General features: G+C 35.4%; 1 protein-coding gene across 1 annotated transcript in view; it reads left to right on the top strand.

The window, feature by feature from the left end:
- SAMSN1 (SAM domain, SH3 domain and nuclear localization signals 1) overlaps window positions 1–14,897 on the top strand; it is a 175,683-nt gene that overhangs the window by 36,837 nt on the left and 123,949 nt on the right. Inside the window, exon 3 of the mRNA XM_043996076.1 lies at window positions 11,929–12,055. Coding sequence (XP_043852011.1) covers window positions 11,929–12,055 — 127 coding nt within the window. The remainder of the gene's footprint in view (window positions 1–11,928; window positions 12,056–14,897) is intronic.

The following is a 14,897-nucleotide window of genomic DNA, read 5'->3' as shown; positions in this document are numbered from 1 at the left end:
AAAAAAAAAAAAAAGGTTTCTAATGGATGTGCTGACAGTAACAATTTGAAGCTGAGTAGTATGACTGGCACTACCATCATTATAGTTTAACATAAAGACTATCTTATAGAAACTTTATTCTCAGCATTTATTTTTGCATCCTGTTCTTGTTTGTTCTTCTCTGGCAGCATTCAGTTGATGGCTCAAACCATTTGTAGCATATTGAAAAGGATATAAAATATGCAGTAATACAGACTCTGGGCTAATATATTTTCAAAAATGTTTCATGCCTCATTTCTCACATAAATTCTTAGGTTGCATTCAGCCTTCAAAGAGTCATTCATATTCATGATACAAAAGAGAGATAACATTTATTACTCTCAGTGTTGATGATATTAAGCACTGTCAAGCTTCCCCATCAGAGATTGCATCAAGCTCCAGTTCCAGCCCTTTTGGGGGAATATTTGTGACTTGAGGAGTTCATTTAAACAAAGGCCAGTAGTATCTTTTCCTCAATTAATGAATCTCTGAAGTGCCCTTATCTTTCTCTTCACTCTCCTCTTCTTCCTCTGTCCACATGAGGAGTCATACCCTTTTGTGTGGGTGCTCTGTTCAAAGGAATATGGATTTGATCACTTATACTTCACAAAATATCTTGTGCTTTGGGGCCTAAATTGTTTTTCTTCCCCATTTATTTATTGTATCATTTTTCCCAAAAAATCCCTGCAACAATTAACTTTTTTCTCCTGTAGATTTCATTTATGATTTCTTGAAATATATCTTTGATAAACCAGGCTTTGATAAAGCCTATTGGGATTTGAATGGAACCAATTGACTATGCCTTTAAATGCAGATCCCTCTGGCCAATCATTGACTGGCCAATAATAGTTCCCAGACCAAGTCTCACTTGCTCATTTCTTTGGGTTTTGATGGCTCAGAGTGAGTGTAAATAGCAATTCTTTTGAGAAGAATCAAAGTAGGCCATCTTTTGCTTCAATTCTTACCTAGCCTCAGACAAATTGAAACCAGGGAAAGAGCTTATCTTAAAAAGGCCAGGGTCTCCCACTACACCTAGGGTCAACACCAGTGAGCCTGACCTATGTCTTCCCAATGGACTCCAATGACTCTAGAGGATAGATTAAGCTGATGGCTTTGCACTGTTCTGCCTCACTTAAATCCAATTCACTTGCAAGTCAAGATACTACCCTGCTGGTGTCATTGGTACTCTTTAAGAACAACAGATGAGCAACAACAATCCCTTCTTTTTCTCTAACCATAATTTTGAACTGTTGCACCTTGTCCACTAAAACAAACTTAGTCTGCTGAAAGTTTTCTTTTTGTTTGATTGTGAATACAAAACCTGTAACATTTATTTCATAAGCTTTGGGATCAGCAGCATCTATTAGTTATACAGCCACTAAATGGCTGGATTGGATTGCCAACTATAAAGTCCTAGAATACCTTCAGTACACCAACCTTGAAGCAAGGGTTACCCTGAGAAGGAAGTGTGTGGCAGAGGAATGAAGGTGTCATGACCCAAGAAATGACAATTTGATGATGTAAAGTGAGTTTACTTCATCTGATAAGGGTTAGAAGTAGGAGAGAGAGCAGCAGAAGCACTTTCAAAATACAATGATATACAATTTCAAATGTGCAACATAACTTCCAAAGACCAGCCAACAATAATGGCAGGCAGAACAACTTAGCAAGTGGTAATCATAAAGGAAGCTGCTCTTTCTGAACAAAAGAAATGAATAGACATTGAAAATAAAAGACAGAGGAGCCAAGAATGCCAGATTCTTCAAATAAAAGTTGCCCTCACAAAATATGTGACTGTTTTAGTGTATGCTATAGAAATTTCAAGAACATTTTGCCCTGGTATTTGGCTCCTACTTTTCAAAGCACTTTCACATCTAGTATCTCATTGTCTCTTTATATACTAAATACATGAAATGGGTCAAGTACAATATGTTTTCCATTTTACAGTTAAGGTAACAGGCTTGGAGAAGATGAATGATGTTCTTGAGTTCATACTGTTAATTTGTGGAAGCAGGATAAGTACGTATTCCTAGAAAAGTTTTGTGTTTGTGATTTTTCTGTTTGTTTTTACTCATTGTGAATATTTCCATTGTGTAGTGTATGGAAAGGATGTATTTATGCCAGGCAAATCAAATCTTCACTATTGTGACCACTACCACCTTAACTAACCTGTCTCTTCAGAGAGCCTAAGACCAATAGCATAAGAAATGTGGTAATATCAATACTTCTAGCCTAACTCCCTTCATCCCAACCTTCTCATCATCCTAGGAAGCAATCCTTGTTGAGATGTAACCTGGTAACTATTACTCTAGCTACTACAGCCACACAAACCCCAGGAAAGAAAGTACTTGCACCAAAGTCCTTAGCTCCATTAAATGGTAAAATGTCACCAACTGCCATGATTTGACAGTGGAAATGACATTAAAGAAGAAGTATCACCTTTTGATTTGTCCATGCACTGTAAGGACTATGGGACATTTCTATACAAATCACAGATGAAACCTTCTACATGTTTTATCCTTTCTTTTCTTTTCTTTTCTTTTTTTTTTAGTGAGGCAATTGGGGTTAAGTGACTTGCCCAGGGTCACACAGCTAGTAAGCGTTAAGTGTCTGAGGCCAGATTTGAACTCAGGTACTCCTGACTCCAGGGCCAGTGCTCTATCCACTGTACCATCTAGCTGCCCCTGTTTTATCCTTTCTTGCTATTAGAATATGCAGTTCTTGAGAGCAGAAACTGTCATACTTCTCTATTTGTATTCTTATCACTTAGCACAGTACTAGAACAAAGTAAACACTTAATGAAATTTTCATTGATGTATTCATGTTGTTTTTTTAATATCCAAATGAATATTCTCCTTATTGCCTTTTCCACTGTCTTTGAATATGAAAAACATTTTTGTATAGAGACCACTACAACTTTGTCTTTTCCAAAAGACATCATAGATAATACTTTAGTGAAAGATTTCAAATCACTTTATAATAAAAGAATATTCTCCATTTTAAAATGTAATTAGGCACTGAAAAGTAAGGAGCAGAGATGAGTTGAATACTGACTTGAGCATATATTCCCAGGCAATATGATGTGGTAGAAAGATTACTATAGCTAGAGTTAGGAAATGTGGGTTCAAATTCCAGCTCTGACACTTGATAGTATTGTAAGTGTAGGCAAATAACTTAATTTCTCTGAATCTCAGATTTCACTATAAAATGAGGCCAACACACCTCAGTTTGGTTCATTAACCTATCTGTTACATCCTCTTTTTTTTTTTTAACATAACTTAATCTTTTCCCTTTCATCATTTCCATTGTCTTCTACCTAAATGGGCTATGTTGGCACTGAAGCTATACCAGATATAAATGTTAGTTATAGTATATTTATTTATTTTATCCACCAAAGAATCTATGAAAAGGACAAAAAGATTCTCCTGAATAAATATAAGAACCACAAAGTATTCAAATATCGATTTATGGGGGCAGAGCCAAGATGGTGGAAGAAAGACATTAAATACACAGAGCTCCTGACACAATTACCCCCAAAACAGCAATAAACTAACCCCTGGAGCAGCAAAACCCACAAAAGACAGGCTGAAATTATTTTCCAGCCAAAGACAGCTTAGAGGGGGCCATGCTGGGCTGTAAGAAGAGTCTGACCCCACGATCATGCCAACAGAGTCCCTAGGCAGGCTGCACCAGAGAAACTTACCCCCAAGCCACCTAATCAGCTGCAGTACCAGGATCTTCTGGAACTAAGCTTATAGTTGGGTGAGAGGGCTGAATGGCTGGCCAGGGGGGAAAATACAGGGGTGTCTGCAGAGTGTAACGAGGAATTTCAGCTATCCCACCCCAGCAGGGAAACAGGAAGAAATCTTGACATGTGGGAGGCTCAGGGGCTCAGGCTGGTCAGAGCTAAGAACCACAGCACACAAAGTTTTGCTGGCTGGTTAATTAACAATTTGGCTTGAGGTTATCTTCTGATTAGAAAACAGGTCAGGTGAGAGAAAAACCTGCCCTCCCTCAAACCAAACTACCTGTGACACTATGAAGCTTGAAACAGTGTAGCTTGAAAGTAGGGCCCCACTGTAAGAGGGAGGTAAAATTCAAGTAAAAGACAGCAAGATGAGCAAGCAAAGAAAGTTGAGAACTATAGAAAGTTTCTTCTGTGACAAGGAAGATCGAGGTGCAACCTCAGAAGAGGATTATAACCTCAGGGCCCCTACATCCAAAGCTTCCAAGAAAAATATGAATTGGTCTCAGGCCATGGAAGTGCTCAAAAGGGACTTTTGAAGAGAAAGTAGGAGAGATAGAAGGAAGATTTAGAGAGGTGGAGGAAAGAATGGAAAGAGAAATGAGAGCAATGCAGGAGAGCTATGAGAAAGAAGTCAACAGCTTAAAAAGCCAAATGCAAAAGGAGATAAAAAAGCTGTCTGATAAAAATTATTGCCTAAGAACTAGGATTGAACAAATGGAAGCTAGTGACTTTATGAGAAACCAAGACACAGTAAAGCAAATCCAAATGAATAAAAAAATAGAGGTCAATATGAAATGTCTCCTTGGAAAAACAGATGACCTGAAAAACAGATCCAGGAGAAATAACTTTAAAATCACTGGACTACCTAAAAACCATGACCAAAATAAGACTTTAGACAGCACCTTCTAAGATGTTGTCAGGGAAAATTGCCCTGATATTCTAGAAGCAGAAGCTTACATAGAAATTGAAAGAATCTACCAATCACCTCCTGAAAGAGATCCCCAAAGGAAAACCTCCAGAAATATTATAGCCAAATTCCAGAGCTCACAGATCAAGGAGAAAATATTGCAAGCAGCTAGAAAAAAAGAATTCAAATACTGTGGAGCTACAATAATGATAAAACAGAAACTAGCAGCATCTACATTAAAGGACCAGAGAGCAAGGAATATAATATTCCAGAAGGCAAAGGACCTGGGACTACAGCCAAAAATCACATACCCAGCAAAACTGAGTATAATCTTTCATGGTGGAAAATAGGACTTCAATGAAAAAGAGGACTTCTAGGCATTTGTGATGAAAAGACCTGAGCTGAATAGAAAATTTGGCTTTCAAATACAAGGCCCCAGAGAAGCATAAAAAGGTAAGCAGGAAAAAGAAATCATGAGGAATATTAAAAGTTTAAATGCTTTACATTCCTACATGGAAAGATAATACTTCTAACTCATAAGAACTTTCTCCATATTAGGGAAGCTGAAAGGAACACACATAGAGGAAACAGTTCTGAACTGAATATGAAGGGATGATATTTGTAAAGCATTTACTTTTTGTTTATCTTTGTTTTTGTGAGAAAGGCAGGGTGGGGTGTCTTATGTCTAAGGCTGGATTTGGGCTCAGGGTCTCCTGCATCTAGGGCTGGTGGTTTTCCACTGTGCCACCTGGTTAACCCATGATGACATCTTTAAAATAAAGTTAAGGGGTAAGAGGAATGCACTGGAAGAAAGGGAAAGGGAGCGGTAGACTGGGTAAAAGTAGTTCGCATAAAAGAAACAAGAAAAAGCTCATGGAGTGGAAGGCAAGATGGGGAAGTAGTGGTGAAGTGATTGAATGTTAGTATCATCAGAATTGGCTCAAAGAGGGAATAACATGCATATTCAAGTGGGTATAGTAATATATTTTGCCCTGAGGGAAAATGTGAGGGGAAGTAGATAAGGGGGGCAGGAGAAGAGGAGAAGGAAGGAAGGGGAGATGGGGGGAGGGAGCAGTAAAAAGCAAAACACTTTCGAGGAAGGTGAAAATGTTCTGGATAACTTCATATGTATGACTTATATTGAATTGGTTGATTTCATAGGGAGGGTTGAGGAAGGAGGGAGGAAGAAAATTTAGAACACAGAATTAGCTCAAAGACCTTAATCACATCAGAGTTGGCTCAAGGAGGGAATAACATACACACCCAATTGGGAGGAATAATCTATCTAACCCTGCAGGAAAGTAGGTGGGGAAGAGGATAAGGAGAGAAGGGTAAAAGAAGGGAGGGCAGAGCAGGGGAGGGGGCAATCAGAAGCAAAACACTTTTGAGGAGGAATAGGGTAAAAGAAGACAGAAAATAGAGTACATATCATGGGAAGGGAATAGGATGGAGGGAAACTGTTTTGATGATTGATTATAATGGCAAAATGTATGGTACCTACTTTGCTGGGCTATTGTCAAGAAAATTCTTTGTCAAGTTTAAGGTACTACATAAAAGTTATAATGAACAGGATGCTATCAGAAAAACCTGGAAAGACCTACATGAACTGAAGCAGAGTGAAATGTACTGTATACAAAATAATAGCAATAGTGGAAGATGATCTGCTGGGAAGGATGTGGTTATTTTCAGCAATGCAATGACCCAGTATAACTCTGAAGGACTTATGAAAATTGCAATCCATCTACATAGAAAGAACTGATGGTATCTGAAAACAGATTGAAGCATATTTTTTGACAGTTCCTTAATCTGAAGTTTTGTTTTTATCTATTTTCTTTCACAACCTAGCTAATATGGAGATGTTTTCCATGACTACTCATGTACAACTTAAAAAAAAATTCAAATATCCCATTACTTTCATTTCTGAAAGGCAAAGAGTTAAGGGATTATTCAAAATAATCAATAAAAGTGCTAGAGATCTTAATACATGGAGGCAAATTTGACCTCATGGCTCCAAGATTACACAGAATTAGGGTCATATGCCTAGAATACATCAATAGAAATACATAATATTTTATTCAAAAGGAAAAATACATTTAAAGTAATGGCGAATTAGTAGTATATAGCAATATTGAATGCATTTTCTCTTCAATAAATATAGGAAAACATCTTTCAAAGCACATTTTTTTAAAGTTCCTTTCTTTTATAAATTTTCTTTATAACAACATAGTTTGCAACAAGGAAGAAGTTGCTCCTTATATTGCCCATCTCTGTATTTTTCATAGATTTTTAATAATGCTTCATGGGTCATAAATTAAAGCATCTGCCTTTTCTCTTACTCCATAGAAAGAAATGCTTTACCTCTTGCTATTTTCTCAATTGGTAACATAAATTGCTTTTCTCAACATTCCTTTTGAGTTCTTACCTGCCTCTTAAAGTTCTAGTAACAGTATCTCTGGTTTGTAAAAGATACATTCAATTAGGAGTTATGCTGGTAAACATTGAATCCTACTTCAAAGTCATAAGCAACTGGAATATATTTCTGACAAAATTATAATTATGAATATAGCAACCGCTAGCAATTATGCAGGAAAAGTAGTGTAAAGGCTATAAGATCAGAAAAGGAGATAGGTCTATCATGTAGCAAGAGTGAGGGACAAAATAAATGGACAGATTACATAATCTTCCGATATATAGAGGTCTATAAAGTGATGTAAACTCAAATAGAAATAGATCCCTGTGGGATACATATTGGTTTAGGAAAAGACAAATTAGCATCCTTTATGATGCATTATGTTTATTTATTTTGTTAAAATTTTCCAAATAAATTTTAATCTTATTTCTCAGCATTTAGGAGTTTTGTGGGCCTTGAGTTTGATATCTTTGTTCTAGACAAAGACTCAATCAAAACATATCGGGTTACTCTCCCGTAGAAGATTCCTGGGAGGACAGAAAAGAACTTCATAAAATGAAAAGCTCTAAATTGGTTGCAATCTGCACCTTGAAAGGGAATACTCACATTGATGAATTCATAGTTCTCTTAAAGTAGCAAAGAAGTTTTGACTATTATAGTTTTATTGCAATAGAAATAATTTTATCTTGAATTAAGAACCTTTTTTCTTAGGGTATTTCTAATGATTTCCATTTTGGAATTATCACCATTAAAAATAAGACTCTCATACCCTCTTTCCACCCCTCACCCAAATGCTATTGAATTTTATGAATAAAATATTAGTTCTGCTTTAAAACTTTTTTCTAAAATTTGTCATCTTCCTCTAATTTAAGAGAATCCTTTACTGATTTTGAATGTGAATAGCACCTCTGTATTAGAATGCAGGGGTTTTATCCGTTCACTTCTTTTCCTTCTTGACCACCCCTAAATAGTCTGCAGGGTGTTTCCTCACTTCTGTTGTAAAGTTTATTATGCATTGCCTAGGCAGAATAAAAATCAGATACAAACTTATTCAATAACAAGGCATATCGTTGTACAGCCAATAGGCAAAAACTGAATGTTCTAGTTTTAGTTGCTGTCCTGGACAACAGTTTCTGGAACAATATGAACTTAGTTACATAACTTCATTTCATGTTTCTCTCTCTGAACTGTTATCCAAATCGTCTGAATCTGTGGCACTCATTAATTTGGACAAAGAATGTCACTTTGTTTGAGTTAGAGAAAATGTTCAAAGCAAGCACATTCTCCTAAGTCACTTTCCAGAGATGATTAATATGTTATTAACATAGAGCATCCTGTAATAGTTTTCTTCTCAGAAGCAACTTTTGTCTATATGGACTGAAAGCTGTAGTATATTTAATAAATTAAGGGAATGTAACTTTTTCATATTGCTCCTGTATTCTTTGAAAAAGATCACTATTGTATATTCTTATCATTTCTAATTTCCCCTGAACTTTCACTAAGTGACTTTCACCTGTAACTCCAAGAAGAAATTCATATATTTCCATAACTAACACTGCTACCAAATCACCATCTTGCCCTCTCCTACATCCTTCCCCAACCAGTACAAGCACTCATTTAAAACAAATATGGATACAACCTATATCAGACTGCTTTCCATCTTGGGGAGGAGGGAGGGAAGAGAAGGTGGGAGAAAAAAAAAATTGGAACTAAAAATCCTGTGTAAAAAAATGTTGAAAACTATCCTTATATGTAACTGGAAAATAATAAAATACTTTAAAAAAGAGATAAAGCATAAAAAAATAAAACAAATATGGAGTTAGGCAAAACAAATCAATACATTGATCCATCACTATTCCAAATAGTAGAAGGTACATTTCATCTTCAGTTTTTTCAATTAATAATTGATTGCTGGTTTGATCGAATTTCTCTGGTCTTTTAGAGCTTGTTGGGAGATACCATTTTTATTGTGGTTATTTTCTAAGTTGTTCTCCCTGTTCTAATTTCACTCTGAATGAGCTTATAAATGTTTCCATATTTATCTAAATTCTTGACAGCACTCTTCACATAAGTAGGAGATTATATTCAGGGATCTGGATTTCTATTATGTGAAGTTTTATTTTCTTTTAAATTACTAATACATACAATATGTAACTTAGAAAGCTGTCTTGTCTGTGGTTTTTCTGTCCTTCAATCTGTTTTACTCTTTTTTTTTTTCAGAATCTTATCCCTAACCACCTTCTTTATCCCACTTTCCCCATTGGAAAGAAAAACAAAAAAATTTATAATAAACAATCAAACAAAACAAATCCTCACATTAGTCATGTCCAAAAATGCATGTCCCATTCTGCATCTTGAGTATACCATTTCTCTGTTAGGAGGTTAGTATCTTTCTTTCTTTCTTTCTTTCTTTCTTTCTTTCTTTCTTTCTTTCTTTCTTTCTTTCTTTGTGGGACAATGAGGGCTAAGTGACTTGCCCAGGGTAACACAGCTAGTAAGTGTCAAGTGTCTGAGGCTGAATTTGAACTCAGGTCCTCCTGAATCCAGGGCCAGTGCTCTATCCACTGAGCCACCTAGCTGCTCCCTAGTATCTTCCTTCATCATTGGTCCTGTGGTCTTTGGTTCTTATGGTCATTGTATAAATTGGAGTTCTCAAGTCTTTCAAAGCTGTTTTTCTTTATGTTATTTTGTTGTATATTTTTTTCCTTCTGATTCTGCTTAATTTATTCTGTATGAGTTCATATAAGCTTTCCATGATTCTTTTAAAATATCACTTTTATCCTTTCTTAAAGCACAATATTTCATTATATTCATATACTACCATTTCTTATATTTGTTTTTTCTAGTTCTTTGCCACTACAGAAAGAAATACTCTAAATATTTTTACATATTGGTTTAGTCTTGCTTTTAGTTTTTTGGTGTATATGTAGGCCTAATATATATGTATGTATTTATATCTACATCTATATATATGCTTATATGAATATATAGGCTTAGTACTGGTATTTCTGGGTTAAAGAATATGCAGTTTGGTGATTTGGGGCCATAGTTCTGTACCTTCCATAATGACTATATTAATTCACAGTGCCACCAATATTGCATTTATGTACCTCTTTTCCTGCAGATCCTCCAGTGGTTGTCATTACGTCTTTTTTCATCTTTACTTTTCTGATAGGTGTGAGATGAAAACTCAGAGTTCCTTAAATTTTCATGTCTTTAATGATTAGTTATTTGGGGTGTTTTAATATGATTATTGGTAGCTTTGATATCTTCCTTTGAAATTTGCCTATTCATAGCCTTTAACCATTTATTAATTAGGAAACACTTCTTATGCTTGTAAGTTTGAATCTGTTTCTTATATATCTTAGAAATAAGACCTTTATAAGAGAAAGTTGCTGGAAAAAACTTTTTCCTAGTTAACTGTTTTCCTTCAAATTATTTATTTATTTATTTTTGGTGAGGCAATTGAGGTTAAGTAACTTGCCCAGGGCCACACAGCTAGTAAGTGTTAAGTGTCTGAGGCCAGATTTGAACTCAGGTCCTCCTGAATTCAGGCCTGGTGCTCTATCCACTGTGCCACCTAGCTGCCCCTTTCCTTCAAATTTTAATTGTATCCCTTTTATTTTGGCAAAAAAATACCCAGCATTTTATCAAATCAAAATAGACAATTTTATCTTTTCAGATTTATTTAATAACCCTTGTTTTGTGGTGAACCCTTCTCATATCCAAAGATATGAAAGATAATATTTTCCTTCCTCATTTAATTTATTTATGAGGTGGAACTTTTGTATCTAAGCAATGTAGCAATATGTTGTAAGAAGTTGATATATGCCTAATTTGATACATACCTGATATGGCAGACTGATTCCCTATTTTCCCAGCAGTTTTTGCCAGATAATGAGCCTTTACCTCAGTAGCTGGGTTTTATCAGACAATCTTATTAGGTTCATTTGCGTAGGTTCTGAAATTAATCTGTTATTAATCTAATAAGGAAATGTTTCACATGATTGTACATGTAAAGCCTATGTCAAATTACTTACCTTCTCAATGAGGAGGAAGGGGAAGAAAGGAGGGAGAGAATTTAAAATTCAAATTGTAAAAAAAAAATGAATGTTCAAAATTGTTTTTACAGGTACCTGATTTTTTTATTTTAAAACTTAATAGAGGGGCAGCTAGGTGGCGCAGTGGATAGAGCACCGGCCCTGGATTCAGGAGGACCTGAGTTCAAATCCGGACTCAGATGCTTAACACGTACTAGCTGTGTGACCCTGGGCAAGTCACTTAACCCCAATTGCCTCACCAAAAAACAAAAACCAAAAAAACAACTTAATAAAGACTTTTGTGACACCAGTATAAAATTGTTTGTGCAGCATGGGGTTGGAGAAATAGAGGGAATGTAGCATAATGGATAGACAGTTGAACATGAAGCCAAATGAACCTGGATTTATGATCTATTTCTGTCATATTGGTTGTGTGATATGGGGAGAGTCATTTAGCCTCTCTGTACTCTAGGCAACTCTATAAGTCTGTGTTTCAGATTAGGTGTCAAACTGCATTGGATTTGATTTTTTTTTCATCTGTGAGTTCCCTAAACTGTGGAATCATGGGTCCTTATGTCCCCATCCTTTCCTGGAATAATGGATCCCACTATATCATCTTTCTCTTTCCTTGACATTAATCAAATTATGTTTCACAACGCAAACATCATGTTGTGTTTGTCACTATTGGCTATTTGAAAGCCACACTGTGAAAATTTCACATATGTATTCTCAACAAACTTTATATATGACTTTTTGTGATGAAAATATTGCATATTTTCTTAGAACTGTCTTTTTCTCACCTTAGGTTACAGAATTAGATGATAACCAAGTAGAATCAATGGGCACATTACAAAGACTATGGAAGTTGGTTGGAACCAAGAAGGCCAGTGTGCATAGTTTGGATGAATTCAATCATACATCAACGCCTCTCAGTAAGAGCTAGCTTGATATTCTAAGTAATATTTAGTACAATAATTTAAAACTAAAAGCAGTTACTTTGTGTTTGTTTCCTTCAATATTTTGCTATCAACCTTTATACTTGCAATGAATCAAATTATAATTTTGTGTACAAACATAGTACATATGTATGTTTGTATGTATGTATGTATGTATGTATGTATCTGTGTGTGTGTATGAAAGGGACCATGTTATAGGTGAGAGAAGTGGCCTCAGAGCAGGAAGACCTGGATTCAAGTCAGACATCTGACACATACTGGCTGTATGACCCTGGGCAAATCCCTTAACTTCTAGGTATCTTATACAAGTCTCTAAGACAATAAGCTATATTGGTAGAGCATTTTTATACTACTATGTGTGTCAGCCTAAATCCAAGTTTAGCTTCAATCATTTTTTAGAGTCAAGACTTGTATTCAAGGCCTACTTCTGATCTATTGTTCCTATGAGATCCTCAATACAATGACTTTTTCTGAAATTACTCTGTATTTTCTTAGAATTATGTTCTTATTCCTCTCTGGTCACAAAATTAGTTTATAACCGAGGGAAATCAATGGGCACATTACCTCTGTCCTTCAAGCAACTCTTTTTAAATTACAAATTGCAAAACCAATTGCCAAACTGCACTGACAGAAAGGATTTTCTCAAATGGAGCTCCCTGAACAAATAAATTTATAGTATTGGAATGAGAAAAAATAGACATATACATACATGTATACATTAAACACTCATATGTATGTATATGTGTGTATGCTTGATCACTGAGAAATGTATAAAATCTTATACTCAAAAGAAAATTAATTATATCTTTTGATATTGTGTGTGGGGGTTATATTCTACTATTTTTGTGACTGGATAGCTACTTAAAGTTTCTGTTAATTCATTATCCTATAATTGGGCACCATTCAGTTTATTATTATCTAGTTTTATGCAAACAGATATACACTTAAATATGGAAAAATCTAATTTTTGTAAAATAAACTATGATTTATAAAGAAGTCATACATACATATATACATATATATGCTATCAAAAATTTTGTTGCCTTTGATAAGGACCTCTTCAATATATACAAAGTCTAATAGAACTGCCTTTTCCATCTTTCCATCTTTCCATCAAGGTAACCTCTATACTACAATGAGGCACTCGAGTAGGATTATGAGGAAGGTTTACTGTGGCATCCAGAAGAGTTCATGTGAATTATAATTCATTGAAAGATATAGGGTTGAGGACTAAAGTAATGATGGTCCCAGTGCCATCTAGTCAAACCATATCTTTTTTTAAAAAAATATTTATTTATTTATTTTTTGCAGGGCAATGGGGGTTAAGTGACTTGCCCAGGGTCACACAGCCAGTAAGTGTCAAGTGTCTGAGGCCGGATTTGAACTCAGGAACTCCTGAATCCAGGGGGATTGCCACATAGCTGCCCCCTTAAACATTATATTTCAATCCCAGTGGTACAGAATGTCAAGAAAGACAAAGTGGAGAATATTTAGAATGGAAAAAGCAGGTAATGCAGTACCTGAAAATCATTCTATATGAAGACAGGTTAAAGACATTGGGGGTATTTTCCTGGCGAAAAGGTGACTTGGTGAGGAGGGGGAAGGCTAGGATAACTGTCTTCAAATATATTTAAAAAGTCATATAGAAGAATCATTCTAATTATTTGGTCTCAAGGTAGGACAGAATATGGAGCAATGAATGCAAACATTGCATGAACATAAATGAGGCATATGAAGAGGAATATTTATATTCATTACATGAATAAAATGCTAATATTTAAAAATGGACAAAAAGATGATTATTCCCTCATCAAACAGTCTTCAAACAAAGATTCTATAGCTGCTTTTTGTAGAAATTGGTCAAGTATGGTTTGGACTTAAAGGCTTCTTGAGTTCTCTTCAAACTCTAGGACTGTATGATTCTGTTTCACAGAATTTCTACTACTTCTTTGTTTTTGTTTTTTTTTTGGGAGGGGGGTCAGGGTAATAAAGATTAAGTGACTTGCCCAGGGTCACACAGCTAGTAAGTGTCAAGTGTCTGAGGCCGAATTTGAACTCAGGTCCTTCTGAATCCAGGGCCTGTGCTTTATCTACTGTGCCACCTAGCTACAAAAATCCCCTCCTTGGGAATGCACTACCTTCTTGCAGCTATCTCATGAAATCTCTTGCTTCCTTTAAAACACTGGGCAGCAGATACTTGCTACTTGAGACTCTCTTTTCTAATTCCTCCAGTACCTACTGCCATGTTCCTCCCCCTAACCCCAAAGATCATAGAGATAATAAACTCTTTTAAGGAAAAAATGTTATTTGATTTTTGTCCTTGTATGACCAATGCCTAGTCCAGTGATTTGCACCAGTAGGAATTTAGTATATGTGTATTGGATTGAATTGAGTCCTGTCCTAGAAACTAGACCTAGAAAGCCACTTATAAATGTATAAAATTTTAATATGATCAATCCCAACAACATCTAACCTGTACTCAAAAGAAGGTTTAATACAGTATTAGGTGTGATAGGGATGTTTTCATCCCACTATTTTGAGATTGTGTGTTTCCTTCAAGTTTATTTCAATTTACTATCCTATATTTGGCCAGCATTCAGTGGAGGCATATCTATACAATAGATGCAATAGATATTATCTTTTTAAAACTGTGAAAAGTTTTCTATAAATTTAAAAAATGTACCAGGTAGGTCTTGATTTTTAAAAATATACTTGTGAATTGATTGGTTGATCATTTCCACACCTGAACTTTTTGTGAGAATCAAAGCTAATGTATTTAAAGTATTTTGTTAACTTTAAAGTTATATGTAAATGCTGA

Source organism: Dromiciops gliroides, chromosome 3, assembly GCF_019393635.1.
Source record: "Dromiciops gliroides isolate mDroGli1 chromosome 3, mDroGli1.pri, whole genome shotgun sequence".
Lineage (NCBI taxonomy): Eukaryota > Metazoa > Chordata > Mammalia > Microbiotheria > Microbiotheriidae > Dromiciops > Dromiciops gliroides.
Note: the sequence above shows the minus strand (reverse complement) of the source record. Positions and strands in the feature narration are given on the sequence as shown.